We start from the raw sequence: 27,404 nt of genomic DNA, 5'->3' as shown, positions 1-27,404 counted from the left end.
GACGGGCGGGCGCCGTGTAGCACTTTGTCACAAGTCTTAAGCCCCGCCTCTGCTCCAGCTTTGTACCATGTGATCTCTGAAGTCGTACATTTCGAGTTGCTCGTCTGATGATGTCATCAGGAACACCGCCTGAATTGGAATTCCGACTTGGAAACTCGGAGAACCTTCAGTAGCCTGAGTTCAAATCCAACATGGCTGCTCCGTGCATCAACAGTAACTTTGGCGTTTTTTAGAGACGGAAGTGTCAACTGGATGACTGGATGACCCTGAAGTCATGATTACGACTCGGAAACTCTGAGTGAAAAAAGTAGCCCGAGTTCAGATCCAACATGGCCGCTATACGTGCATCTAAAGGGATGTTTAATCTGTAAGTGTTGAGTTTATTAGCAGCTCAGTCGTCTGTTTGTGTATTTAAATCAGACCGATGGTCTCTGTGGAGGTGTTTTCATGAAACTATCACGTAGTTTGTTGTTATCGTCTGGTGTTAGCTGACAAAACAAAGGTACTCCTGGAGGCGGCCATGTTGCTTTTCTGACTTGCAACTGGAACGCAGTTAACTCAGTTGTTTCGTCATTCCCAGCTCCGACTTCCGACTTCCGAGGTCAGTGGAACGCCTCACAGAACCGTTTCCGTGGAGTCTTTGTTTACGTCTGTTTTAACGTGACGTTACTGGCAATCACCATATTTTCACTGTTACTAACGCTTGACCACAGTTTATCAAAGTTCATCTGCCGTTACCACGCACCATTTATTACCGTTTAACCACCGTTTATTACCGTTTAACCACCGTTTATCACCGTTTAGCCCCGTTTAACCACCGTTTATCACCGTTTATCACCGTTTAACCACCGTTTAGCCCACTGAACCACTGTTTACCACCATTCATCTCCATTAAACCACAGTTTCTTTTACCACCGTTTATTCCTGTTTACCACCATTTAACCACCATTTAGCCCCGTTTAACCACCGTTCATCACCATTTATCTGTGTTCACAAAAACCAAAGATAGCTGAACTGCCTGCTGCACATAGTTATGGTTGCTAAGGCTGGTGATTGGACAGTTACAGTAAGGGGGAGGAGTTTAGTAAATTTAATTTCCCCTTTTACTTATTTAATACTCTATATTTATTTATCAGCTAATGTGAGCAGTCTTAGAATCTAATGGCCAAATCTTTAATTCAAGCTTTAATGGATTCTGTCACATTACAGGTAAAAATACACTTTAAAAAACCCTAAATACTACATTTACAGTACGATAAAGTTTAGCTCCAGTTTTCAGCAGTTTGTTAGATATTCTTGTTTTTTATATGGACGCAAGCATCCTTAACTTCTCAAATTATCAACGCTGTAAGTCACATATCTGTTATCTATGTTATGTACAGATGACGACGACGACGATGATGACGACGATGACGACGATGATGATGATGATGATGGTTATCATAAGGGCTCTCTGTGCTCACTCTGTGAATTCTGCGAGGTTAGTTAGACTGATTTGAGAAGACGTGCGGACTGAAACAGCTTCGCTCTGCACGAGTCTGTCCTGATAATCCTTCAGGTTAATAATCATCATTTTGTGTTTTTATCTCAGCACTGTGACAGCTGTGATAAGTGTCCTTGTAAAGAGGGAGACAAGTCTGAACACTGTGATGACTGCAAGGTGAGCAAACACACACACACACACACACACACAGACACACACACACGCGCACACACCTGAGTAAAGACAACACCTGTCACAATATAAAATCAGACACATTCTCGTCATCACACTTTGCACCCTCAGACCTTCACTGTGTTGTATTTCTGACTTATGCCTCTATGCATCAAACATTAGAGGTGTACGATCTGCAGGAACATTTAGGTGACAGCTGCTTTACATCCTGACCTTTCTGTTAAACTCTTTGTCTGCTTCACAGATGTGCAATTTCTGTCACGTGTGTCCAGTTTGCCAAACTGTGTGCAAGCCTGGTGAGTCAACACACAAACACTCCACTTTACAGAGTGTGGACAGTTTGCATGTTCATGAGGAGAACAGAATCTCCTGCACTGGGTCAACAGAGGGCCCATCACAGCTGTTTAAAGGTCACATATCCTCCTCCTCCTCTTCAGTGTAAATAAGTCTCAGAGCTCCTCAAAACATGTGTGTGAAGTTTCTTGTTCTAAATCCACTCTGATCCTGTATTTGATCATGTCTATAAACCCCTCTATGTCAGCCCTGCTCAGAACAGGCTGTTTCTGTGTCTGTACCTTTAAATATGTAAATGAACTGTGTCTGACCACGCCCCTTCTCTGGAAGGACTCGGGTGTCTCGGTCTTTCTCGCTCCATGTCCTATTGTTTACAGTGAGAAGGCAGACTCAGAGAGCAGAACAAACACCTAGCTGTGGGAGTGTCACCCACCTGGGGGAGGGGCTACTGCCCTTTGTGATGTCATGAAGGGAAACTCTCCAAACAGCCTGTTTGAGCACACATTTTCTGAAAAGTGGAGCAGGCAGAAGACGGAGAGGATGGACTTTTCTCATCATTGGGGGGTTTGTAGACAGACTAGAGGAACATGGGGAAGAGGATTTTAGAGAACATGTGACCTTTAAACCAGCTCTGAAAGTGTTGGACAAACATGGAGGATTATTTTTAACAGCAGCAGATCAAATGAAAGTCATAATCTAAAGTGTTGCGAACATTTTAATCTCTCTCTCTCTCCTTCAGGAGGTTTTCTGGACGAAGTCACCGGATCGATCTATAAGTAAGTCTGCTTCCCGCTGCCCTGAGTATTGTTTGAAGGTTAAAGGTCAGCAGCGTCTGACCTCTGTTTGTGTCTCCTCCATAGGACCGTAGCCGACGTCTTTGACGACGACGATGACAACTAAACACAACAATATGTGGCCACCATGTGGCCCAGATGATATGTTTCATTGTTATTTATGCTCACAGTGACTGAAAGGAGAACTTAATATATTTGTGTACTGTTGTAAACGGAGAAGTCAACGATGCTGAATAAAGAGGAGGAGACGTTTTCACTGAGTCTTTATTGAAATGTGAGGAATGCTTTAAAGCCGGGGTCAGCAGTTTAATAAAACATTAACACGTCTGGAGGACGACGGTCAAGGACTGGATGTGTTCTCTCATTGGCTGTTGTTTAAGACGTTTGATCAACAGAAACATTTACCAACACATCCTTTATGCTAATCATTCACACAGGTTGATTGTGTTTTCAGAAGGATGCAAACAGTGAAAATATTTAAAAAACATGAGTCACGGCGGTGAGGAGACCGGAGCGGACCTGGACATGATAAAGTGACCTTTGACCTGCAGAACCTGATTCACACCTGATGACCTTTTTAAGAACTACATTAGTCATGGCGTGCAGGAATCAGACCAATGAAGACCAATCACAACCAAGCACATCCATCCAGAAGAATCTTAAACAAATGTCACCATCACATTCAAACTGTTTAAAGTCACTTTAAGAGATAAATGTGTCCATCTTCTGTCACTAACAGTAACTCTGACATCATATCCATGACATCATAAGCTTTGTAATGAGCTGAGTCGACGTCTGCAGGGATCAGGATAATCCAGATTTAAAGTTCTCACATCAGTTATGATCCGGATCAAAATTTAAACAGGATTACAAAATCTGAGCCGATTTCATGACACTTATTTATTTCTAATAACTCAAAGAGTGATATGTAACTCTGCCCACTAGTGTTAAAAAATGGGTACTGCAGTCTAAATTCTAAACATTGGGTGCGTTGGAATTGTCATTTTTGTTTAGGAAGGTTCCTAACTGAGTGAAATGACCCGGAACCATTTAAGTGGCATGATAAGAGCCGTTTGAATTCTCTAAAAGTTAAGGAAAGGTGGGTCAATGCTTCCTTTATAACCTCCTTTAGCATAGGATACACTGGACCATCCTTTACCAAAGGAGATGAGATATGACGCCCCACAATTCCTTGTGGCCGCAACATTTAAAGCGAGTCGCGCATCTGACTGTTCACAGAAATGAATGATGATTGTAAAGTGACACAGATCAAGGGATAAAAAGATAAGAGACATTTTTATCAAGATGATGTTTTATTCAACGTATTTCATTCACTTAAGAATGCTATGTGCAGTTGTACATTTGTATGCTTAAAATATTATGTGTAGGGTATATCTTTCATAAATGTAACAATTCATTTCATACAATCATATTTATTTAGATTTATGAGTGGAGAGGAAGGTGATGGTTTCACTTTTGTTACTTGTAGTCTATATTGCTTTTATTTCAATCCCAACCTTGTGGTAATCAGGATTATTTCACTGGTAAGAAGGCACAGGGGAAAGTTTTTAGATGCGTTTTTAGTAGTCAATTTTCTGAACATTGTAGTTTCAACACGGCGGACCCACGTCATTAACCTCCCCCGGCCCGTCGCATTTAATGACGTCGCCTAGTGGAAAATGTGGTCGGATTGTCAGAGCAACGAGATCGCCTTTCCCTAAGTCCTTTATGAATTCTCCTAACATCTTTCCTTAACCTCATGACATCTCCCTGGGGGTTAAGGTGAAGTGGATAGTGAAAGGAGATAGGAGGGACAATTTGAACGCATCCATTGTAGAGAGCTGTCTCTCTCCATCCCCCTGTAAACCTTTCTGCGTTCTAACCTCTCTCCATTTTTCAAAAGGATCTCCAATATTGATCCTAGTTTGAGCACGTTTCTGCTCGTGGAGCTTATTAGAAACATGCAGAGGCTTTTTAGGTCGGGTACAATCACTTCTATCTGAACCACTTCTCTTGCCCGCTTCCATCGCTGCAACACCTGTTGACCTGATAACTGCTCTCATATCTGGCAAACCGAGGGGCGTCCAAAACGGCCGTGTGTCGGGGGGTGCCTTAAAACCGCCTACCTTCTCTGGTCCAAACAAATCCAGAGCATTCAGGATCAGAATCTAAAGTTAGAAGGAGGACATACTGGCTGCTGCATTGTTGTCATAGCAACCAGCACTTTAACATGTTTCCTTAATGTCTGATCATATAGTAAGATCACTTTATCATTTCACTCAGTACACATCTCACTGATTGGACCTTTGGTCCCTGCAGCAGACTTTGAGCTGTTACCTCTCTGTGGCAGCAGGGGGCGGTAAACACCCCTCATATTTACATGTTAAACACCACAGAAGAAGAGACGCAGGCAGCCTTCCGCTTTGCCTCCAATCCAGTTACAAAACCAAAGCAGAGCCTCGAACAGTCTCCGCCCGTCCGGTCTGAACCTGCACCGGGATGGGGCTCGAACAGTTCTGCAGTCTGGACCGGTCCGATCCGTTCTGGGTGAGTTCGGCTCGTTTCCCGGGTCTTTGTTGTTATTAGCCTCCGGTGAACGTGGTAGCTCCGGTGAGTTAAACGTCCTCCGTGACTGCAGCCCGGCTTAACCGCTGCTGGGCACGCGCCGAGGTGTTTTCATAAACACATGGTTACATACACACACACACACACACACACACACACACACACACACACACACACACACACACACACACACACACACACACACACACACACACACACACACACACACACACACACACACACACACATACACATATGGGGCGCCGATTGTAAAGTTGCGCACACTACAAATAACAACAACATTTCTCCACATTTAGCCCTAAAAAAATCACTTTTTATTCACATTTAGAGAAATATTTGTGAACTTTGTCATATTTACTTTTGTGAATAAAAATTTAAGATAATTTAATTGGCAAATATAAATGTTAAATATTCTATCTAAATGTTGAATGTTTTATCTAAATGTTAAATGTTATATATAAATGTTAAAAATACATGTCCTGATTCTAAATATTTAGCTAAGACTCTAAACATTTAGTTTACATTCTAAATATTTAGCTTTGATCCTATATATTTAACTAAGATTGTAAATATTTATAATCAAAGCTAAATATATAGAATATAAACTAAATATTTAGCAACGATTTCTAAATATTTAGCTAATATGCAAATTCACTCTACTGCCCACCGGAAGTACCAAGTTCACAAATATTTCTCTAAATGTGAGTAAAAAGTGATTTTTTTTTTAGGGCTAAATGTGGAGAAATGTTGTTGTTATTTGTAGTGTGCTCAACTTTACAATCGGCGCCCCATACACACACACAAACAGAGCTGCTGCTGTTGGGTTAAAGTCATCTCTGTAAACACAGGTTTAATGTAGAGTCGATTCTATTCGATTATAATCGATTCAAATCGAATAGAATACACATGTTCAGGTTTATTATTTACTCCTGATATAAAGATAAATATCAGAGTGAAATAAAAGATGGAGAGCATCATCACAAACCTTCAGAAGGCGTTTAGAGAAATGAACAACAAAAACAAGCCAAACATAACAAAAGAAATGTACGGAGGCGGAGCCAGAGAGGCCAGAGGGGGCGTGTCTAGAGGCAGGAGGGGGCGTGTCTAGAGGAAGTGCGATGTCACACGTCGTGGTCTCACTTGGGTATTGACACGTCCTCTCGTGTTTTAACGTTACGGAGTGTGGAGAAACAGGGCGCTAACGCCAAGATAGAAATAGAAGATATAGAGTTGTCAGCGTTATCTCCACCAGCTGATGCATGAAACCTCATTGTGTGTGTGTGTGTGTGTGTGTGTGTGTGTGTGTGTGTGTGTGTGTGTGTGTGTGTGTGTGTGTGTGTGTGTGTGTGTGTGTGTGTGTGTGTGTGTGTGTGTGTGTGTGTGTGTGTGTGTGTGTGTGTGTGTGTGTGTGTGTGTGTGTGTGTGTGTGTGTGTGTGTGTGTGTGTGTGTGTGTGTGTGTGTGTGAGCTGTTATCAAGTCACGACTTGGAGTCAGAGAAACTGTCACACATAACCACACCGTGACCTTTGACCTCATTCTAACAGACTCTTCAGTGTTCATTTCTGTAGCTCCTCCCCCTTCAGTCCACCTTCAACTTATCTTCATCAGTTTGAACTTTACAAACAGATCTCAACTCAAACTTAGGAGAAGTCTCTGGCTGTATCCGAATTTCCAAGTACCTCTTCAATCTGTCAGTAGACAGTAGACAGTACCTACTATCCGTGCTGCATACTGTTAGTACCTACTATTCAGTATGCACACACAGTAGGCAGATATTTGTTCCTACTTCTTCTGATTCATTCAGTAAGGAAGTGACGTCATTTATGTTACCCGAATTGGCCGCATCCACCCGTTTTTTAATTTTTTTTGTTTAGCTTTATTCAAGAAGAGTAATGCTCATATACAGTCAGGTAAACAAAAAACAATATCACAATGTAAACCAAGTAAAAGGCAGATTCAATAACTAAATAACATACAGTACTGTTACGTTCCCCGTAGTTCTAGGGGATGCGGGGAACAACAAATTTATATTTACCCGGAATCAAGGTGGAGACCAGAGTTCGGGTTCAAAAATAATAATCGCTGTATTTAATTGTACAGGAAACACACAAGCAATGACCAGCTTTAGGTGCACCCACAAAGGGTACACAAATTTAGAACAACTGCAACGGAGACGATCTGGCACTCCAGCAGCCTGCGTCCCAGCACACGGATATGACTCTCTTTCTTCCCCCTGCAGCCAGTGCCTTTTATTCATCGGCGGCATGCATACACAGGTGATTCCACTTCTCCATCAGTCTCCCCCAGAGATGGGCGGAGCACCAACCTGTCCAGGAACTCAGAGAAGGAGGGGAGACACACACAGACAACACAACCCATAACAAGTACATACAGGAAAGTACAAATGAAAGACAGTAATATACAGAATATAAAATAAACCAATGAAGACACATTTAAATAGTGAAATCATTATTTAAATAGAGGGGGAAAGGTTTTATAATAATTCATACATTTGTTGTATTTTCTGTTGTTAATTAAAAGTAGTGATTTCAGTCGGGACTTTAACTCTAGATTAAAAATGTATTCAATTAATCCACGCTCGTTTGTTTTGTTTTGGAGGCGGACGTGGCGATTTACGTTTAATGTCGCACAGCATTGTGGGTAAAATACAATTAATTTCCTGAAAGATCCATACTGCATAAAACCAGGAAGTTAGTATCCATGCTGAAATGTTCAGTCTACTGAGGTGGACTCAAAAAATGACCAGTGAATGACCACAAGAGTTCAGTCTACTGAAACTCCCTACTGAAAAGTACTGCATACTGAACTGTGGATATTTGGAAAGGGCCAAAGATTCACATTTCAGACTCTGTGCTCTTCGACCTTTGGAGGCTCGTGACCTCTCGTTGACCTCACTAAACTGATGACCCCAGACGTCAAATAGCTGTTTGCTCAGTCGTGTACTTTAGTGTTTTAATATATTCAGATGAAATGTTTCTGACGACACAGACGAGTCCTCCTCCTCTCTTCAGCTCCACGTTAGTAAAAACGTCTTTCTGACTGTGACCTTTGACCTGTTAGCCTCGACCTGCTCACTGCTGCCCCTAGTGGCTGAAAGCATCACTGCAGCTCAAAGGCAGAGATCCTGTTCAGGTAACATGTTGTCTGTCTCTCTCTCTCCATCAGGACTGGAACCGTACGTGGAACACGAGTAACCCTGACCTGACAGCGTGCTTCCAGAACACGGTGCTGCTGTGGCTGCCATGTCTCTACCTCTGGATGTCCGCACCCGTCTACCTGCTCTACCTGCGCAGCCACGACCGGGGATACATCTGCATGAGTCACCTCAACAAGGCCAAGACTGTGAGTGATGCGACCCGCCGCCTCTTCTGAGCGTCTGATTGGTCCTTCAGAGCGCTCTGATGTTTTTAACTTTATGAACAAATCATGAACTCCTTTCAGAGAGAACGTTCTTCCAGTAGGTGGTGGTGGTCTTTCTAATATTTCAGGGTTTGTACTGGATGGTGTCTCGTCTCTCAGGGAGCGCGCTCAGTTTGTTACTGGGCTTTAAAGTGGGAGGAGCTTTTATCTGAAGCTATAAGGTCAGACCTCTCGTTCCCTGACGTCTCCCCTCACACTCACACATATTGAAACTGATGCTGACGTCAGGTCCGGTCTTATGAACTAGAGGTTTTTATTATTCATTTCAGTTTTCTTCTTTCTGACCTGCAGATCACAGTAGACGTGTTGGACTCTCGCTGCACGTTGATCCTGAAAGTGTTTGTGTGTTTGTGTGTGTGCAGGCGGTCGGCCTCCTGCTGTGGATCACCTGCTGGTCAGACGTCTTTTATTCTTTCTGGGAAAGAAATCACGGCAGCAGCGTCCCTCCTCCGGTCCTCCTTGTGAGCCCGACCGTGCTGGGCCTCACCATGGTCAGAGTTCACCTTTAACCCCTTGCGTCCTGTTGGTTAGATGTGATGAAGAGACATTTCATGAGCATGCTTTGTAAACTTTAAACATCAGTCGGGTCAGACTAGAACAACCTGTTTCACCACCTGTCTCTTATAACTACAGAAGACAGCAGGTGGGTGTGTTCTCAGGTGTGTGTGTGTGTGTGTGTGTGTGTGTGTATTCCAGCTGTTGGCCACCTTCCTGATCCAGTACGAGCGGATGAAAGGAGTCCAGTCGTCCGGCGTGATGCTGATCTTCTGGCTGCTGGCTCTGCTGTGTGCCTCCATCACCTTCAGGTCTAAGATCCTGCAGGCCCTGGACCAGGTCAGAGTCCCCCTCACACCTGCACGGCTCTGTTATCTCACCTGGATGTCAACACTTTGATTTCAAACTGATATCATCTCTGTGGTCTTAATCACAGATCTTCACTTTCTAAACGCTGAGAGCGGAGGATTGTAGAGTTCTGTTCTCGTCTTCTGACCCCTCAGAAACCCGTCTGTATTAGAGATGAAGCACCACACCTGTGTGTTCTCTGTCCTAAACCTCCCGTGTGTTTTTACCTGCAGCTGTCGTCAGTGAGTGTGTGGAGGTTCTCCACCTTCTACATCTACTATGCCCTGCTGCTGCTGGCTCTGGTCCTGTCTGCTCTGTCCGACCAGCCGCCCCTCTTCTCTCAGGCCGTCAAAGACCAGGTGAGCCGTCCTCACGCTGAACACCTGTCACCTACCTGATGCTCTCACAGACACAGAGCGTCTCACACAGGTGGACGATGCACCTGTTGTTTCAGCTCTGTCTTTGTCTCTGTTTATGTTCAGAACCCGTGTCCTGAGCCCGGAGCGTCCTTCCTCTCCAGGATCACCTTCTGGTGGATCACCAGGTGAGCTCACCTGAAACTCTGATGTGTGATGTGCTCAAGCTGAAACTGAGGCTGTGATGCTGTTTGTCTGCGTGGTAACAGAAGTACCAACATGCACTGTTTCTGATCTCTTCTTCATTTATTGGAGAGATAACGGAGTCGAGTTGCTAACAGGTCGACGACTCGGCAGGTCGACGACTTGGCTGGGCTACAGTTGGTGATTTGATGAAGCACCTTCTGTATCTACCTGAGTCGACACCTGTTCAGGAGTTCTTACCTGCTGTGTTTTCTGACTGTGTTCTCTTTTCGTTGCCTTCTTCAGGATGATGATGACGGGCTTCCGGCGCCCCCTGGAGGAGAAGGACCTGTGGTCCCTGAACCTCGAGGACCGCTCACACCGAGTCGTTCCCCAGCTTGTGGGTCGCTGGAACAACGAGTGCCAGAAGGTGAAAAGGTGAGGGGGTGTGGTGGATCAGTGAGACAGAGAAACAGAGAGGAGCTTTGGTCTGTGTTGATTGGCCGACCTGTTCTAACTCCACATAATGCTGAATTCAAATCCCCAGAGAGGTTTTCTGTGAACTGCTCGTTAACAGTCTCCTCTCTCTAGTGTCAGGACGGAGCAGAACATGGTGTACTCTCCTAAACGAGCTCCTCGCTCAGAGAGCAAAGAGGGCCGAGCTGTGGAGGAGTCTGAAATCCTGCTCGTCAAGAACCCTCAGAAAGCCAAGGAGCCGTCCCTCTTCTGGGCCTTGTGCCTCACCTTTGGCCCCTACTTCCTCATCTCCTGCCTCTACAAGATCATCCAGGACATCCTCATGTTCGTGGGGCCCGAGATCCTGCGGTGAGGATCCTCAGAGACCCTGTAACAGGATTACAGACTGAACCACTGATGTGGATCTGTTTCTGGGTTTGAGTTCATAAAGGAAAGGTATGAACGGCGCCTCCTGATTGGACGGAGGAGGCTGTCATCTGGTCATTCTAATTTATGACTTGGATTATTGTCCTATGAAGCTGCTGCACCTGTGTGATAGAGAAGATGAATACCTTTGTGTTTGCAGCTTGTTATGGAGGTCACATATCTTTGTTCTTTAAACTTTCTCTGAGATACCCGGCTGAATCTGAAGCTACATGACCTCCAGAAAGAAATATACATTATATTACAGAGGAGAGGCGTGTGCGTGTGTGTCTGACTGTGTGTGTGCGTGCGTGCGTGCGTGTGTCTGACTGTGTGTGTGCGTGCGTGCGTGCGTGTGTCTGACTGTGTGTGTGTGTGTCTGACTGTGTCTGTGTCTGACTGTGTCTGTGTGTGTGTATATGTGGAGACTGGGACATCAATATGTGGCTGTCGCAGAATCAATTTTAACATAGAAAGACATGATGAGGGGGCGGAGCTTAGCTACTTCAGAATGAACATCTTCAAATAGTTACTTTTGTCAAATGCATATCTTAAAAACACGTATCTTAAAGTAACTTTAACTATTGTTCTAGTTTTACTGTCAGTGAGATCTTCTCTCCTTCTCGTCTGGTGAGGCAGCGTCAGCCAGCTCACTCGGTCTACACACACACACACAGGTCTGAGCTGCAGTTTAAATAAAAACTTCTTTCCTCTCCAGGCTTCTGATCCGCTTTGTAAATGACTCCAGCGCCCCCTCCTGGCAGGGCTTCTTCTACACGGCTCTGCTCTTCTTCTGCACCTGCGTGCAGTCGCTCATCCTGCAGAGGTATTTCCATGTCTGCTTTGTGTCGGGCATGCGTCTGCGCACCGCCATCATCGGTGCCGTCTACAGGAAGGTACAGATCTTCTGCTTTTATTAAAGGCAAAATATCATAATATCATTATATCTTAATAAAGGTTGTCAGAATGACTTTTTAACATGACTCTAGTAAAAATGAGGACACCTGTTTGTTACCATGGCAACCCCCCCGTGTATGCGTGTAACCCTGTGTGTGCGTCAGGCTCTGGTCATCAGCAGCGCGGCTCGTCGTACGTCCACGGTGGGAGAGATCGTGAACCTGATGTCAGTGGACGCTCAGCGCTTCATGGACCTCATCACCTACATTAACATGATCTGGTCGGCGCCCCTGCAGGTGGTGCTGGCGCTCTACTTCCTTTGGCAGGTGAGGTCAGAGGTCAGATACAGTCTGAGGTTCAGCTTCATGCAGAGGTCAAAATGAAAAAACACTTGGTGAGGGAGGAGGGAAAGAAGTGAGGGAGGGAAGGAGGGAGGAAAACACTGCAGGATGGAAAGTGGACTGTTGATGCAGCAGGTGTCCACCATCTTGTTCTAGTTGTGTTTCTGTGTTCTGTCAGAACCTGGGTCCGTCCGTGCTGGCAGGCGTGGCTGTGATGGTTCTGATGGTTCCTGTTAACGCCGTCATCGCCATGAAAACCAAAACGTACCAGGTAGGACTCCTACACCCCCCTCTACTTACACGACCAGGTTCACTTACACTGCTCAGGTGGATCCGGTTTGTACTGAGTCTAGTGTGTGTCTGTGTGTGTGTCTGTGTGTGTGTGTGTTACAGGTGGCTCAGATGAAGAGTAAAGATAACCGCATTAAGCTGATGAACGAGATGCTGAACGGTATCAAGGTGTTGAAGCTTTACGCCTGGGAGCTCGCATTTAAAGACAAAGTGTCCGAGATCAGAGAGAGCGAGCTGAAGGTGCTGAAGAAGGCCGCCTACCTGGGCGCCATGTCCACCTTCACCTGGGTCTGTGCACCTTTCCTGGTGAGTCCCCCACACACACACACACACACACACACACACACACACACACACACACACACACACACACACACACACACACACACACACACACACACACACACACACACACAGAGACTGTTTATTTCTCATATCGTCCTGACATCAGAGGATCCAGACGACTCCGATGCATCCATTGGACAGCTGATTTACTACCTGCATGTTGGACGTGTTATTAACCTGTTGGATCTCTCTCCGTCTGCAGGTGGCGCTCTCCACGTTCACCGTGTACGTGCTGAGCGATGAACACAACGTGCTCGACGCTCAGAAAGCCTTTGTGTCTCTGGCGCTCTTCAACATCCTGCGTTTTCCTCTCAACATGCTGCCCATGGTCATCAGCAGCATGGTGCAGGTGAGGTGTCTGTGTTCAGGTCTGGCGCCCCCTGCTGCTCCTTTGGGTCATTTTCTCCCTTCTCTCTCGTCTGCAGGCCAGCGTGTCTCTGAAGCGTCTGCGGGTGTTTCTGTCTCATGAGGAGCTGCAGGAGGACAGCGTGGAGCACAAAGCGCTGACAAACTGTGAGTCTGACGTCTTCCTGTGTTTTCATTAAATAAGTGTGGAGCGGTAGTTCAGTTTAACACGTCACTTTCTCTCTGTCACTCTCTCTCTCTCTCTCTCTCTCTCTGTCACTGTCTCTCTCTCCTCTCTCTGTCTCTCTCTCTCTCTGTCACTCTCTCTCTCTGTCACTCTCTCTCTGTCACTGTCTCTCTCTCTCTCTGTCACTGTCTCTCTCTCTCTCTCTCCTCTCTCTCTCTGTCACTCTCTCTCTCTCTCTCTGTCTCTCTCTCTCTCGCTCTCCCTCCCTCTCTGTCTCTCTCTCTGTCTCTCTCTGTCTCTCTCTCTCTCTCCTCTCTCTTTCTGTCACTCTCTCTCTCTCCTCTCAGCTCCAAACAGCATCTCCATGGAGGACGCCGTCTTCAGCTGGTCCCGATCTGAGTCACCAACACTCAAAAAGTATGTTTGTCACTATGTGGACCTTCAAAGCAGGTCGGCTCACACTGATCTCTGATAGGTCAGGACAGTTCACACTGATCTCTGATGGGTCAGGACGACTCACACTGATCTCTGATAGGTCAGGACGGCTCACACTGATCTCTGATAGGTCAGGACGGCTCACACTGATCTCTGATAGGTCAGGACGGCTCACACTGATCTCTGATAGGTCAGGCCGGTTCACCTCAGAGTGGAGAGGAGGTCATGAAGTGTTAGGAGCAGATGTGTTGATCAGTGTGAAAACAGATGGTTACTGTTTAAAGACTCTCCACTCTCTGTGTCTGCAGGCTGAACCTCTGCATCCCAGAATGCTCTCTGGTGGCAGTGGTGGGACACGTGGGGTCCGGAAAGTCCTCTCTCCTCTCCGCTCTGCTGGGAGAGATGGACAAACTGGAAGGAAGAGTGTCTGTGAAGGTGGCTGCTTGCTCACACACACACACACACACACACACACACACACACACCCTGACAGACTCGTGTGTCCCTGCAGGGCTCGGTGGCGTACGTCCCCCAGCAGGCGTGGATCCAGAACTCGACCCTGAGAGAGAACATCGTGTTCGGTCAGGATAAGAGGGAGGCGTGGTACCAGCAGGTGGTGGAGGCGTGCGCGCTCCAGCCCGACCTCGAGATCCTTCCTGCAGGAGACGAGACTGAGATCGGAGAGAAGGTAACAGACTGACCTCACTGATGATCTACACACTCTCTCTCTCTCTTGCTCTCTGTCTCTCTCTCTCTCTCCCTCCCTCTCTGTCTCTCTCTCTCTCTCTCTCTCTCTCTCTGTCTCCCTCTCTCTCTCTCCCTCCCTCTCTTTCTCTCTCTCTCTCTCCCTCCCTCTCTGTCTCTCTCTCTCTCCCTCCCTCTCTTTCTCTCTCTCTCTCTCCCTCCCTCTCTGTCTCTCTCTCTCCCTCCCTCTCTTTCTCTCTCTCTCTCTCTCTCTCTCCCCCTCCCTCTCTTTCTCTCTCTCTCTGTTGCATGACGTTTGGGTTAAACATGTTGCCAAAGCAAAATATACAATACACATTATAATCATTTACATATGAAATTAAACAATGAGGAAAAATACAATTACATAAAAGAGTAATGAAAATGATTTACAGATGAGTAAACATGTCTTATGTTGTGACCAGACATGTATTGTGACAAACCTTGAATATAAATAACTTACATGGAACCCTCTCTCACTCGATGACATGCAGACACATATTCTGCTGATATCTCTACAGTGGAGCTCTCTTCTCCCAGAGTGATTCTCATCTGTTCCTCTTTAGGGAGGGAAGGAAAGCCGGGGATTTGATCAATAAATCTGGGAAAGAAGGTGTCTCTAATGTCTTTACATGTGGGGCAGCTAGTGAGGAAATGAAGTTCAGTTTCCACCTGTCCTGTTCCACAGTGCACACACACTCTCTGAGATCTCTCTAACCAGTTTCTACAGCCAGTGTGTGATCACTGAGCCTGTATTTAGTCACTGTTTGTCTTTTAAGAGGTTCTTTTATTTCTCTTAAATATTGGGCTAATTTGAATTCCCTGTCCAGTAAACTATAGCATTCTAATCTATGTATTTTTTGGGTTTCTAATTCTCTCTCTCTCTCAGGGGGTGAATCTGTCGGGCGGTCAGAAGCAGAGGGTGAGTCTGGCCCGCTCCGTGTATTGTGACCGTGCGGTCTACCTGCTGGACGACCCGCTGTCCGCCGTCGATGCTCACGTAGGAAAACATATCTTTGAGCAGGTGATCGGCCCGCAGGGACTCCTGAAGGACAAGGTGAGTAACACCTGCAGAGCGCCATCGAGACGTTTACTGTGTGTCATCAACTCACACTGTGTGTGTCTGTGTGTGTGTGTGTGTGTCTGTGTGTGTAGACTCGTGTGCTGGTCACACATGGCCTGAGTTACCTGCCTCAGGTAGACCTGATCCTGGTCTTGGTGGAGGGTCAGATCACAGAGATGGGATCCTACCAGCAGCTCATGGACAGAGACGGAGCGTTCGCCGAGTTCCAGAGGACGTACTCGTCTGGAGAACACGCCGACAGCGCCGGTGAGACTCCTCCTCTCTCATCACTCTGCTCCTGACTCCACCCACATCTACCTGCAACAACACAGCCAGCGGCCGTCACACCTGTCATTTATTATATGTTTACGTTGTGTGTTTATTTCTCACCTGCAGACTCCGCCCCTAAGAGTGAAGCTAAAGGTCTGGAGAACGGCAGTGTGACGACTCTGATGGGGTGAGTGAACAACCAATAGAAACACACGATGAACTTTTATACATCAACAACAACGTGTGTGTGTCTCTGTGTGTGTGTCTCTGTGTGTGTGTGTGTGTGTGTGTGTGTGTGTGTGTGTGTGTGTGTGTGTGTGTGTGTGTGTGTGTGTGTGTGTGTGTGTGTGTGTGTGTGTGTGTGTGTGTGTGTGTGTGTGTGTGTGTGTGTGTGTGTGTGTGTGTGTGTGTGTGTGTGTGTGTGTGTGTGTGTGTGTGTGTGTGTGTGTGTGTGTGTTAGCAGCAGTCCGGCTGTCAGCATTTCGTCCAATCAGACAGAAAAAGTCGATCAGCTGACGGACAAAAAGAGTAAAAACCCTGATGTGGGGAAGCTGACGGAGGCGGACAAGGCGAGCACAGGACGGGTGAGTTCAAACATCAACAGCTGATTACAACTTCCTGTCGGTCAGATTCCTCCTTCCTGTGAACTTCAGAAAAAATCTGTTGAGAACTCTTCATCACATTTTTGATCCTAAACCCCTCCTCCTTCTCCTCCTCCCCTCCTCCTCCTCTTCCTCTTTCTCCTCCTCCTCTTCCTCTTTCTCCTCCTCCTCCTCCTCCTCCAGGTGAAGCTGTCTGTCTTCTGGTCGTACCTGAGAGCGATAGGTGTGCTCCTGTCCTTCATCAGTCTGCTCCTCTTCCTCGCTCATCACCTCGTCTCTCTCTTCTCTAACTATTGGCTCAGTCTGTGGACAGACGACCCTGTGGTCAACGGCACGCAGCCCAACAGACGGATGAGACTGGGAGTGTACGGGGCGCTGGGACTGTCCCAGGGTGAGGAGGGGGGAGGGGGGGGGAGTCTAACTGTTATGATCTACATCAACTTTAAACTATAGAAAACCACACAGGTGACTTTATGAACACACCTGAGCGCCTTCTCAACACTAACCCCCCCCCGCCGCCCCGTCCTGTTTCAGGTGTGGCCGTGTTCGGGTACTCCCTCTCCATGTCCGTCGGGGGCATCCTGGCGTCCCGCTGCCTCCATCAGTCGATGCTCTACGACGTCCTGCGCTCGCCCATGTCGTTCTTTGAGCGCACGCCAAGCGGGAACCTGGTGAACCGCTTTGCCAAAGAGATGGACACGATCGACTCCGTGATCCCGAGCATCATCAAGATGTTCATGGGCTCCATGTTCAACGTGGTCGGCTCGTGTGTCATCATCCTCATCGCCACGCCGCTGGTCGCCATCATCATCCCCGTGCTCGGCCTGCTCTACTTCTTTGTGCAGGTCGGTGTTTCTGCTTCAGAAGGTCACGTGGTTAGATCTCGTGGTTAACCACGTCTCGCTCTCTCGCTCTCTCTCCCTCTCTCCCTCTCTCTCTCTCTCTCTCCCTCGCTCTCTCCCTCTCTCCCTCTCTCTTTCTCTCTCTCTCTCTCTCTCTCTCTTTGAGTGGATGTTGAGTGAGTGGAAGGAGTGTGGCAGCGTGAGCTTCGTCGTGAGTTTCAAACTTTTGAATGTTTGTGTGTTATTTTTCTTTGTTTCGTTAAGATAGTTAGTGTTTAGTAGTTTGTTGTTGTTGTTTAGGTGTTTGTCTACCAGCTCGGCTGGGCAGCATGCCCGTCGTAGACATGGAGCTGGACTTTGAGAAGCTGACACGCCGTTGGTGCCGGCTGTCAGCTGCTCGGTGGAGGAGGCTAGTTTAGCGGTTGGAGAGGTGGTGGGTTACGGCAGCGTGAGGTCTGCCTCCCGCATGGTTTTAATTACATGGTGTTCGCAACATCAGCGACCATGAAGTGTTTTGGGTGTGGTGTAGAGAGACATTTAAGCCGCTCTTGCCCGGAAAAAAAATTTCATGTGTGGGGAAATGCTCAGGCAGCAACGGCTGCTGAGGTCACGGCGGCCGCTGTGACCCCCGGGCCGGCTGCGGCTGCAGACGCGGTACCGCTCGAGCTCGGCAGAGCTGAGGCCGCTGTAGCGGGTCCTAGCGGAGTTCTCTCAGACAGAACTGCTGCTGGGCCTCAGAAAAGTAAAGTGTCTGATGTGGAAGAGCTGGCAGTGGTCAGTGATGAGGGCCAGGTAAAGAACAGTAAACAGGGAGACAAAGAAAAAGAGATAACTGAATGTGATTTAAGTGAGAAAGAAAAAAGTTTGATCAGTGAAAGTCAGGAGGTAAGTCAGGAAAGTAATAATAGTGTGTGTGTGTGTGTGTGTTGATTATGTTGAAGAGCGAAAGCATTCAGGGCAGTGCCAAATCAGTGAAGAAGGACAGAAAGGCAGGAGCAGTAAGAGCAGAGAGTGACAGTGAGCTCATGTCCACACAAGAAGAAGGTCCAGTAACTTACACAGGACAGTTTCTACAGGACACCAAGGGCCTCAGGCTGCTGAATTTAGAGGATTTCTTTCCAGACCTGAAGTGTTTTTTAAGTTCAGCTCGGCCTTTAACTAAGAGCTCCATTGCTTTTGGTGACGAAGGCCTCACCGATCAAGAGATCTATCATCTCAGAAAACTGATCGTGAAAGTGAAAGCACAAATCAGCGATGATGATGTTTAGACTGTGTCTCATCTCTTTCCTCTTGTTGTGTATTTATCTTGTTTCTTTTTTAAACTCCTATCTCTCGATGTGTGAATTTAAAATTGGCACCTTCAATTTAAATGGAGCGAGAGATAATGCAAAAAGAGCTGCACTATTTCAACTTATGGAGTTAAAAAAAGTTAGATATTTTAATGTTTCAAGAGTCACACAGTGACTCTGAGAACGACAGTCAGTGGAGGAAGGAGTGGCCTGGAGAGGTGATCCTCAGCCATAAGTCCACCTGTAGTGGAGGAGTCGGCTTTATTTTTTCTAGAGGCTTTCTGCCTGCTTCGTGTGAAGTAGAGGAGGTCATTGAATTTTTACTGCACAGCAAACCCAGGTTTAGATAGAAACCACCAAGCCTCACAGTGCCTCCTCACACAGACTGAGACAGTTTTTAGAAACACACGAGCTGCTGGATGTGTGGAGGAGTTTACACCACACACACAGACAGTACATAGGGAGTCACTCTAAAGACAATGTTTTATCTCTGGCCAGGTTGGATCGCTTTTATTGTTTTAAACACAACATGAATGTTTTTAAAGAGTGTCTTATTGTTCCTGTAGGCTTCACTGATCACTGTCTCGTTTATTGTTCTGTTTTTATTAAGAATGTCAGACTTCAAAGTGTGTATTGGCATTTTAACACCACACTGCTGCACGATAAAGCTTTTAAGTCTGCACTGGAGTACTTTTGGGTCACTCACAGACAGCTAAAGTCTGATTTTAAAACCATTCAGCAGCGGTGGGACTTTGGAAAAAGTCAGATTAAACAGTTGTGTCAGCAGTACACTCGCAATGTCACCAGGGACATTACCAGATCTTTGAGAGATCTAGAGATTGAAGTGGTAGAACTACAGGGTTTAGTTGATGCCACAGGAAATCAGGGACATTTAGCTTCCCTAAAATCTAAGAAGTCGGCTTTAGCCAACCTGCTGGGCGTTAGAGCACAGGGGGCTCTGGTCAGGTCTGGGTTCCTGGATGTCACCCAGATGGATGCTCCGTCGCAGTTCTTTTTTGGTCTGGAGAAGAAAAGGGGACCGAAGAAGATCTTTCACTCTTTACGATCCAGCAGTGGACAATCGATCTCAGATTCTGCTGGGATCAGAAAACATGCAGCTGGTTTTTATAAGGATCTGTATATGAGCGAGTTCGTTGATCGTCCAGAGGTGTGTGAGTCCTTCCACACTGGTCTTCGTCAAGTCAGCGCTGAAGACAACACAGAGCTTGAGGCCAAGCTGTCTCTGTCTGAACTCTACTCTGCTGTCATGAGTCTGCAGAATGGAAAAGCTCCAGGTATTGATGGCCTTCCTGTTGACTTTTATAAAGTGTTTTGGTGTGTGCTGGGAGAGGATCTCCTGGAGGTTTTAAGAGACAGTTTGGAGAGGGGTCTTCTGCCTCTGAGCTGCAGGAGAGCAGTCATCACTCTGCTGCCAAAGAAAGGCGACCTTCAGGATTTAAAGAACTGGAGACCAGTATCATTACTTTGTACGGACTACAAAATCCTGTCTAAGGTCCTGGCATCCAGGCTAAGGCAGGTGATGGGGTCGATCATCCACACAGACCAGACCTACTGTGTGCCCAGCAGGCTCATCAGTGATAACATCACTCTCATTCGGCATGTTTTGGAAGTCTCTGGTTCATTGGCTGTAGACACTGGTCTGATTTCACGAGACCAGGAAAAGGCTTTTGATCGGGTTGAACACCAGTATCTATGGCAGACTCTAACCGTCTTTGGGTTCAACCCACGTTCCTTAGCTAAGAGCCAGGTTTTGTACCGTGACATTGTGAGTGTGCTAAAGATCAATGGAGGCCTGAGTGCTCCTTTTAGTGTACAGAGGGGGGTGAGGCAGGGCTGCTCTTTATCTGGAATGTTATATTCCTTAGCCATTGAACCCCTGCTTCACAGACTGAGGTCAGGTCTCTCTGGTGTTCGTTTTAAATTGTCAGCACATGCTGATGATGTGATTGTGTTTGTTAACAGCAGAGAGATATCAATGTTTTAAAAGAGACTGTGAATTTGTTTGGGTCGATATCTTCTGCCAAAGTGAACTGGCTGAAAAGTGAAGCAGTGATGGTGGGAGAGAAGCTGAGGGGTCGGCTCAGTCTGCCTGGAGGCCTCTTTTGGAAGTCAGGAGGTCTTAAATATTTGGGAGTGTTTTTGGGGAATGAAACATTTGTTCGTAAAAACTGGGAGGGTGTGTTAGAAAAAGTAAAAGGACGTCTTGATAAATGGAGGTGGCTGTTGCCAAAGATGTCTTCTAAAGGTTGTGTACTTGTGGCCAATAATCTTGTTTCCTCTGCCCTGTGGCACAGACTGGATTCCTCAGAGTGTGCTCTTCCTCCCTCTTCCTGTCCTACGTGTAGGACATAGATTAGTTCACCTGGCCAGCAGGGGGGCTACTCTCCGCCTGCAGTTCCTCCAGAGACTGCTCACTGGGACTGCAGACCTGGTCTGGAGACCGCTGGCCTGCTGTCTTCTACAGCGGTTTGGAGAACTGGGGCTGAGCTCGTCTCTGTTTTTAATGGATTTAAAGAAAGTGAACATTTCCTCTGTCACTGGATTTTATCGAAGTGTTTTTAACGTGTGGAGTCTGGTGAACAGGCAGAGACAGGGACACTCCCACTCTTTGTACTGGCTGCTTAAAGAGCCTGTACTGTTTGGAGGACATTTCATCTTCCTGACTGGGCTGGACCGAGCCTGTCCGGAAAGTTCTGCAGTGCCAGGATTTCCACTCTGGAGCAGGTGGTGGAGCTGACCGGACCTCAGCTGGACTGTGCTGCTGGTCTGGGGGTGAGGTCGACCAGAGTCGTTGATCAGCTGCTGAATCACTGGCGACATCAGCTGACAGGACAAGAGATGTCTCTGATGTCGGACTATGGGGACGGTTCTCTGCTGCCTGACCAAACTGACCCGTTTCCTGAGCTAACTGTCTGCAGACCTGAAGGACTGTTCTGGTCCTCTACTGGCCAACGCTGCAGGAAAGACATTTTACAAACTGATTGTAAAGACTGTGAATAAAAAGACACTGAACGGACGCAGTGACACACCCTGGAGGACTTATTTGGGGCTAGCTCCTGAGTTTAAACCCTCCTGGGAGTCTTTATACAAACCCCCCTTGTGTAAGAGACATGCAGACCTCCAGTGGAGAATCCTGCATGGAATCATTGCTGTGAACTCTTTTATCTCTGTTCTTAATGTGAATGTTGTTGATCAGTGTCCTTTCTGTGTGCACAGGGAGACGGTGTTTCACTGTTTTTTAGAGTGCAGTCGGCTGAAACCTCTGTTTGATCTTCTGGAGAAGGTTTTTAGTTTAGAGTTTTTTACTAAGCAGGTTTTTATTTGTGGTTTTAAATACACTCGACAACAGAAACACAAATGTCAGCTGATAAACTTTGTCCTTGGTCAGGCTAAGTTGGCTGTGTACGTGAGTAGGAGGAGGAAGGTGGAGGAGCCAGACGATGTTGTTGATGTGAAGCTGTTGTTTGTAAAAATGTTAAAATCCAGGTTGTTTTTGGACTTCAGTTTTTACAGAGCAAATCAGGACCTGGAGACTTTCCAGTCAGTGTGGGCTTATGACAGTGTGCTGTGCTCTGTAGAGCATGATCAGTTAGTTTATGGACATGTGCTGATGTAAAATCTGTTTATTTTGTTAATGTCATTTGTGAATTTCAGGAATGTATATTATTGTTGAACAGTAAACAGACTGATAAATAAAAGTCTGTTTAAAAATCAATCAATATCCCTCTCTCCCCCTCTCTCTATCTCTCTCTCTCTATCTCTCTCTCCCTCTCTCGTGTGCAGAGGTTCTACGTGGCGTCGTCTCGCCAGCTGAAGCGTCTGGAGTCGGTCAGCCGCTCGCCGATCTACACGCACTTTAACGAGACTCTGCTGGGGACCTCGGTCATCAGGGCGTTCGGTGAACAGGAGCGCTTCATACGTGAGAGCGACCAGCGAGTCGACCACAATCAGAAGGCGTACTACCCCAGCATCGTGGCCAACAGGTGGGACGCGGCGTTCCTCAACTCTGACAGCCTTTAAACACAGTCCCTCTTTATGAGCACGCCGTGTGTCACAGCATCTCTGTAACCGTCTGTCTGTCTGTGTGTGTGTGTGTGTGTGTGTGTGTGTGTCTGTGTCTCTGTGTGTGTGTTTCTGTGTGTGTGTCTCTGTCTCTGTGTGTGTGTCTCTGTCTCTGTGTGTGTGTGTGTTTGCGCGTGCGTGTGTGTGTGTCTCTGTGTGTGTGTGTATGCAGGTGGCTGGCGGTCCGTCTGGAGTTTGTAGGAAACGTTATCGTGTCGTCTGCTGCTCTGTTCGCCGTCATCGCCAGAGAGAGTCTGAGTCCGGGTATCATGGGTCTGTCCATCTCGTACGCCCTGCAGGTAAACACACCTGAGATCTGTGACATCATGGTAACCTGACACCTGCTGACCTCTCTCACCTGGCTCTCCTCTGCCTCTCAGCTGACCGCCTCTCTCACCTGGCTGGTCAGGATGTCGTCTGACGTGGAGACCAACATCGTGGCGGTGGAGCGAGTGAAGGAGTACAGCGAGACGGAGAAAGAGGTACGTGTTCACCTGTAGCTCCAGGTGTGTGTGTTAAACAAACAGGACTGTGATGTGTGTTTGTGATGTCATCCTGCAGGCCGAGTGGAAGCTGGACTCGTCCTCTCTCCCTGCAGGCTGGCCCACTGAGGGCCGCATCCAGATCCGAGACTTCAGTCTGAGGTACAGACCGGACCTGGAGCCCGCCATCCGCAACATCAGCATCGACATCCAAGGAGGAGAGAAGGTACCGCTCACACCCCTGACATCTTTATCACCATGACGACCAGTTTGTCTCATGACCTCTAACCCCAGCTGTGACATCATCAGGTGGGGATTGTGGGTCGTACTGGAGCGGGGAAGTCTTCTCTGATGCTTGGTCTGTTCAGGATCATCGAGGCTGCAGAGGGAAACATCTTCATCGACGCCGTGGACGTTTCTAAACTGGGTCTGCATGAGCTCCGGTCCAGAATCACCATCATCCCGCAGGTCGGTGTTTTTAAACCCACATATCACACAAGCATGTCTGCAGCACCTGAAGGGGGAGGCGACTGTCAGGGCAGAAATCAAGAGAAGAAGTAAACAAAGCTGTGTCTAATGCGAGTCCCCCCCCCTGTCTGTCTGTCCTCAGGACCCGGTTCTGTTTTCAGGCTCCCTGAGGATGAACCTGGACCCGTTTGACTGTTACTCTGACGAGGAGGTGTGGAGAGCGCTGGAGTTCTCTCACCTGAAGAGCTTTGTGTCCGGGCTGCCCGACAAACTGAACCACGAGTGCAGCGAGGGAGGAGAGAACCTCAGGTACTGACAATCAGGCAAATAGTTAAAGGAGCAGTATGTAACTCTGCCCCCTAGTGTTTAAAATGGGTACTGCAGTCTAAATTCTAAACATTGTAGAGAGCTGTCTCTCCCCCTCCTCTCCCCTCTTCGATACTCACACAGGTTGCCATGTGGTGGACACTGAAGCTTCAGTGTTGATCCAGCTCTGCATCGGTCTGTAAACCTTTCTGTGTTCTAACCTCTCTCCATTTTTCAAAAGCATCTCCAATATTGATCCTAGTTTGAGCACGTTTCTGCTCGTGGAGCTTATTAGAAACATGCAGAGGCTTTTTAGGTCGGGTACAATCACTTCTATCCGAACCACTTCTCTTACCCGCTTCCATTGCTGCAACACCTGTTGGTTTGACCTGATAACTGCTCTCATATCTGACAAACCGAGGGGCGTCCAAAACGACTGTGTGGGGTGTGCCTTAAAAGCGCCTACCTTCTCTGGTCCAAACAAATCCAGAGCATTCAGGACCAGAATCTAAAGTTAGAAGGAGGACATACTGGCTGCTGCATTGTTGTCAGAGAAGCCAGCACTTCAACATGTTTCCTTAATGTCTGATCATATAGTAAGGTACCTTTATCATTTCACTGATTGGACCTTTAAAGGACTGTGCTGATGTAAGAGATAGTGTCTTGTGGTGGTTTCGATGATTAAACCTGCCTCTCTCTCTTTCCCTCTCGCTCTACTGTGTGTGTGTGTGTGTGTTCAGTGTTGGGCAGAGGCAGCTGCTGTGTTTAGCTCGAGCTCTCCTGAGGAAGACGAAGATCCTGGTCCTGGACGAGGCCACAGCGGCTGTGGACATGGAGACAGACAACCTGATCCAGTCCACCATCCGCTCCCAGTTTGAGGATTGCACCGTGCTGACCATCGCCCACCGCCTCAACACCATCATGGACTACAACAGGTGAACTACACACAGCTAATACCATGATACATAATCAGATTTACCGTGGATCATTTGACCTTTTATCCTGCGAGGAAGTCTTCATCTGGTTCTATGCCCTCAGGGTTCTGGTTCTGGAGAAAGGAGAGATGGCAGAGTTCGACTCACCCGCCGTCCTCACGGCTCAGAGAGGAGCTTTTTACAAGATGGCCAAGGACGCAGGGCTGGTCTGAATGCAGAAAGAGGTCCTCACCTGGTCCAGCTGCTCCTCTGAGCCCCCTCCAACTCCTCTGCCCCCCCCCACCCCCCCCACCCCCCCCCCCCCACCAGAGAGGTCTGGAGTCCGAGAGGGGGGTCAGGCGGTTCAGATATGAGCGCCTGTTGACTGTAGAGAACTCAGGATCTATCCCGCTCCATCTGCTCCGTCCTGCCAGCCCAGATCATCTACTTCCTGTTTCCTGTTGTTCACGTCCTGTTACTGCCGGAGGAGCCGACAAATTCAGACTTTAATCTGACGGACGATTGTATCTGCTTGAGTTTTTATTGTGTCTCTCAGAGCCGTGCGTGTAGATCTTATAGTGCCAAACATATATGGATTTATATTAGAGAGACTCAGAGAGCATCTTTCAACGCCATCATTCAGGTACACTGATGATGTCACAGACACATAAATGAGATGCTAAAAAACGCACAAACTGACCTTTAAACGCAGCTCGGATTATTTCATTACTGTGCGTGTGTTCAGCTTTAAATTTGACAGATTATTTAGGTCTAAAGGTACTGAGTGTACACTATGAGGACGTCATCGTCTGCTTTATGTTCTCAATGTTCGAGTCTGTGAAGACGTTTCTGACAGAAGTGTTTTTCTTATTTCTCTGCATCGCTTTGTGTGACTGTTTTTATTTTAAGTGAATATTAAAGATATTTTCAGAATAAAGTCCGTTTTCTATTTAAGCCACTGTGTAATAAATATATCAATATAGATTTATTTATACATCACCGTTCATGTAAAAAGCAGTGAAGACGAATGCACACAAATAATAATAAAATATATTTAAGTATAAAACAATAAAGTCAAATAGTTAAAGCATTACAAATATAACAAGCAGTGATGAAGGGCACTCGCACCCTGTGCATGTCAAGGTGTGTCGCGACCGCGGGAGTGCAGCTGCAGCTTAACGTGGCTAAGCAGCAGGCCGTGAAGTTCGATTTGTGTAAAAGTCGTAGTACTGGCATGTTGAAATAGTCAATGTAATGAAGATCACCTAAAATTTTGACTTAGAACAGTTCAGGCTGGCACTGTCACAATAGCTATGAAATTTGGAGGAAATTGAGCATTGTATATGGGATGTAGTACTTTTTGCTGTAGGGGGCGCTATGGTTGAAGTTGACTATTATGTCAGTGTGTTCAGATGCCAACCCAGATCATATTTGTGAAATTTTAAGTAGATCAGACAAAGTATCTGAGATGCAGTACTGCCTCTTTCCAGTAGGGGGCGCTATGTTAATGGAATAATTGTATTAGGTTAGATGTGATCAGGCCAGTACTGACATTGTTCATGTGAAATTTGTTGAAAATCTGATATTGTATATGGGATGTAGTACTTATTCTTTGCAGTAGGGGGCACTATGGTTAAACTTTATTATTGTTTTGTGATTGTGTCCAGAGGCCAACCCTGATTATACATGCGAAAATTGGAGCAGATCAGACAAAGTATATGAGATGTAGTACAGTGTCTTTCCAGTATGGGGCGCTATATCAGTGGCCCAATTGTATTAGGTTAGATGTGATCAGGCCAGTACTGAGATGATTCAAGTGAAATTTGAATAAAATGTGACATTTTATATGGGAGGTAGTACTTAGTCCTTGCAGTAGGGAGCGCTTTGGTTGAAGTTGACTATTGTTATGTTAATGTGTTCAGAGGCCAACCCTGATCATACATGTGAAATTTGAGGCAGATCAGACAAAGTATATGTATAGTATATACAGCCACTTCCCGTTTTCATGGCGATGTGATTTGTGGACTTCCTGTCGGATTTTGAGCATGGGTGCAAGAGGGTTTATTGTAGGTGTTGTCAAGATGGATACGCATAGTAAAATTCAGAATAGTAGGTTCAACGTGCTGCGAGGGCTGAATGTTTGAAATATTGTAGGGGGCGCCACTGTAGCATTAAGCCACGCCCACTTACTTAAATGATATAAGATGTTTAACTTCAGTACCAGGAGTTTGAAGTTTCGGGTCTGTACGACTATGTTAAGTCCATGAAAAAGCTACTTCCTGTTTGATGGCGAACAACGCGTCCGTAAGGGAACAGCTTTTCACGCAGGACTTTGTGCTTGTAAAGGTCGTATGGTCAAGGTCTTTGGATGGTCAACAGCGATTTTGAGGGAGATACAAGCAACTGTGTAGCAATGGCTAGTGCAAAGGAAACAGTGCTCAGACGGAGTGACCTCCTGTTGTCAACAGG

At 46.8% G+C, this 27,404-nt stretch overlaps 2 protein-coding genes across 5 annotated transcripts in view; both read left to right on the top strand.

Annotated features, from left to right (window-relative positions):
• LOC132954679 (secreted acidic protein 1A) overlaps positions 1–3,016 on the top strand; it is a 5,912-nt gene extending 2,896 nt beyond the window's left edge. For 2 of the 3 annotated variants that reach the window (XM_061027302.1, XM_061027301.1), the window contains exons 2-6: positions 1,439–1,480; positions 1,592–1,660; positions 1,920–1,971; positions 2,709–2,745; positions 2,830–3,016. In XM_061027302.1, coding sequence (XP_060883285.1) covers positions 1,439–1,480; positions 1,592–1,660; positions 1,920–1,971; positions 2,709–2,745; positions 2,830–2,869 — 240 coding nt within the window. In that variant the 3' untranslated portion in view covers positions 2,870–3,016. Of the gene's footprint in view, positions 1–1,382; positions 1,481–1,591; positions 1,661–1,919; positions 1,972–2,708; positions 2,746–2,829 lie in introns of all 3 variants that reach the window. The other variant, XM_061027303.1, reaches the window with a different exon arrangement.
• Positions 3,017–5,071: 2,055 nt separating this feature from the next.
• On the top strand, positions 5,072–25,889 carry abcc1 (ATP binding cassette subfamily C member 1 (ABCC1 blood group)). Of its 2 annotated transcripts, none has more exons than XM_061065695.1 (31): positions 5,072–5,310; positions 8,537–8,713; positions 9,154–9,282; positions 9,488–9,625; positions 9,868–9,993; positions 10,117–10,178; positions 10,480–10,611; positions 10,765–10,998; positions 11,771–11,948; positions 12,114–12,275; positions 12,469–12,561; positions 12,684–12,887; positions 13,129–13,275; positions 13,352–13,439; positions 13,806–13,875; positions 14,202–14,328; positions 14,405–14,581; positions 15,506–15,673; positions 15,772–15,946; positions 16,076–16,136; positions 16,413–16,533; positions 16,735–16,942; positions 17,086–17,396; positions 22,487–22,686; positions 22,938–23,064; positions 23,146–23,247; positions 23,327–23,473; positions 23,557–23,715; positions 23,858–24,024; positions 24,762–24,956; positions 25,060–25,889. In XM_061065695.1, the coding sequence occupies exons 1-31, from the start codon at positions 5,263–5,265 to the stop codon at positions 25,166–25,168; spliced, it is 4,542 nt and encodes a 1,513-aa protein (XP_060921678.1). In that variant the 5' UTR covers positions 5,072–5,262; the 3' UTR covers positions 25,169–25,889. The 2 variants fall into 2 exon arrangements, with proteins under 2 accessions (XP_060921678.1, XP_060921677.1); XM_061065694.1 differs by having other exon boundaries at positions 16,410–16,533.
• The last annotated feature ends 1,515 nt before the right edge of the window (positions 25,890–27,404 follow it).

This window comes from Labrus mixtus, chromosome 20 (genome assembly GCF_963584025.1).
Source record: "Labrus mixtus chromosome 20, fLabMix1.1, whole genome shotgun sequence".
NCBI lineage: Eukaryota > Metazoa > Chordata > Actinopteri > Labriformes > Labridae > Labrus > Labrus mixtus.
This window is presented reverse-complemented; position numbering and strand designations above follow the sequence as displayed.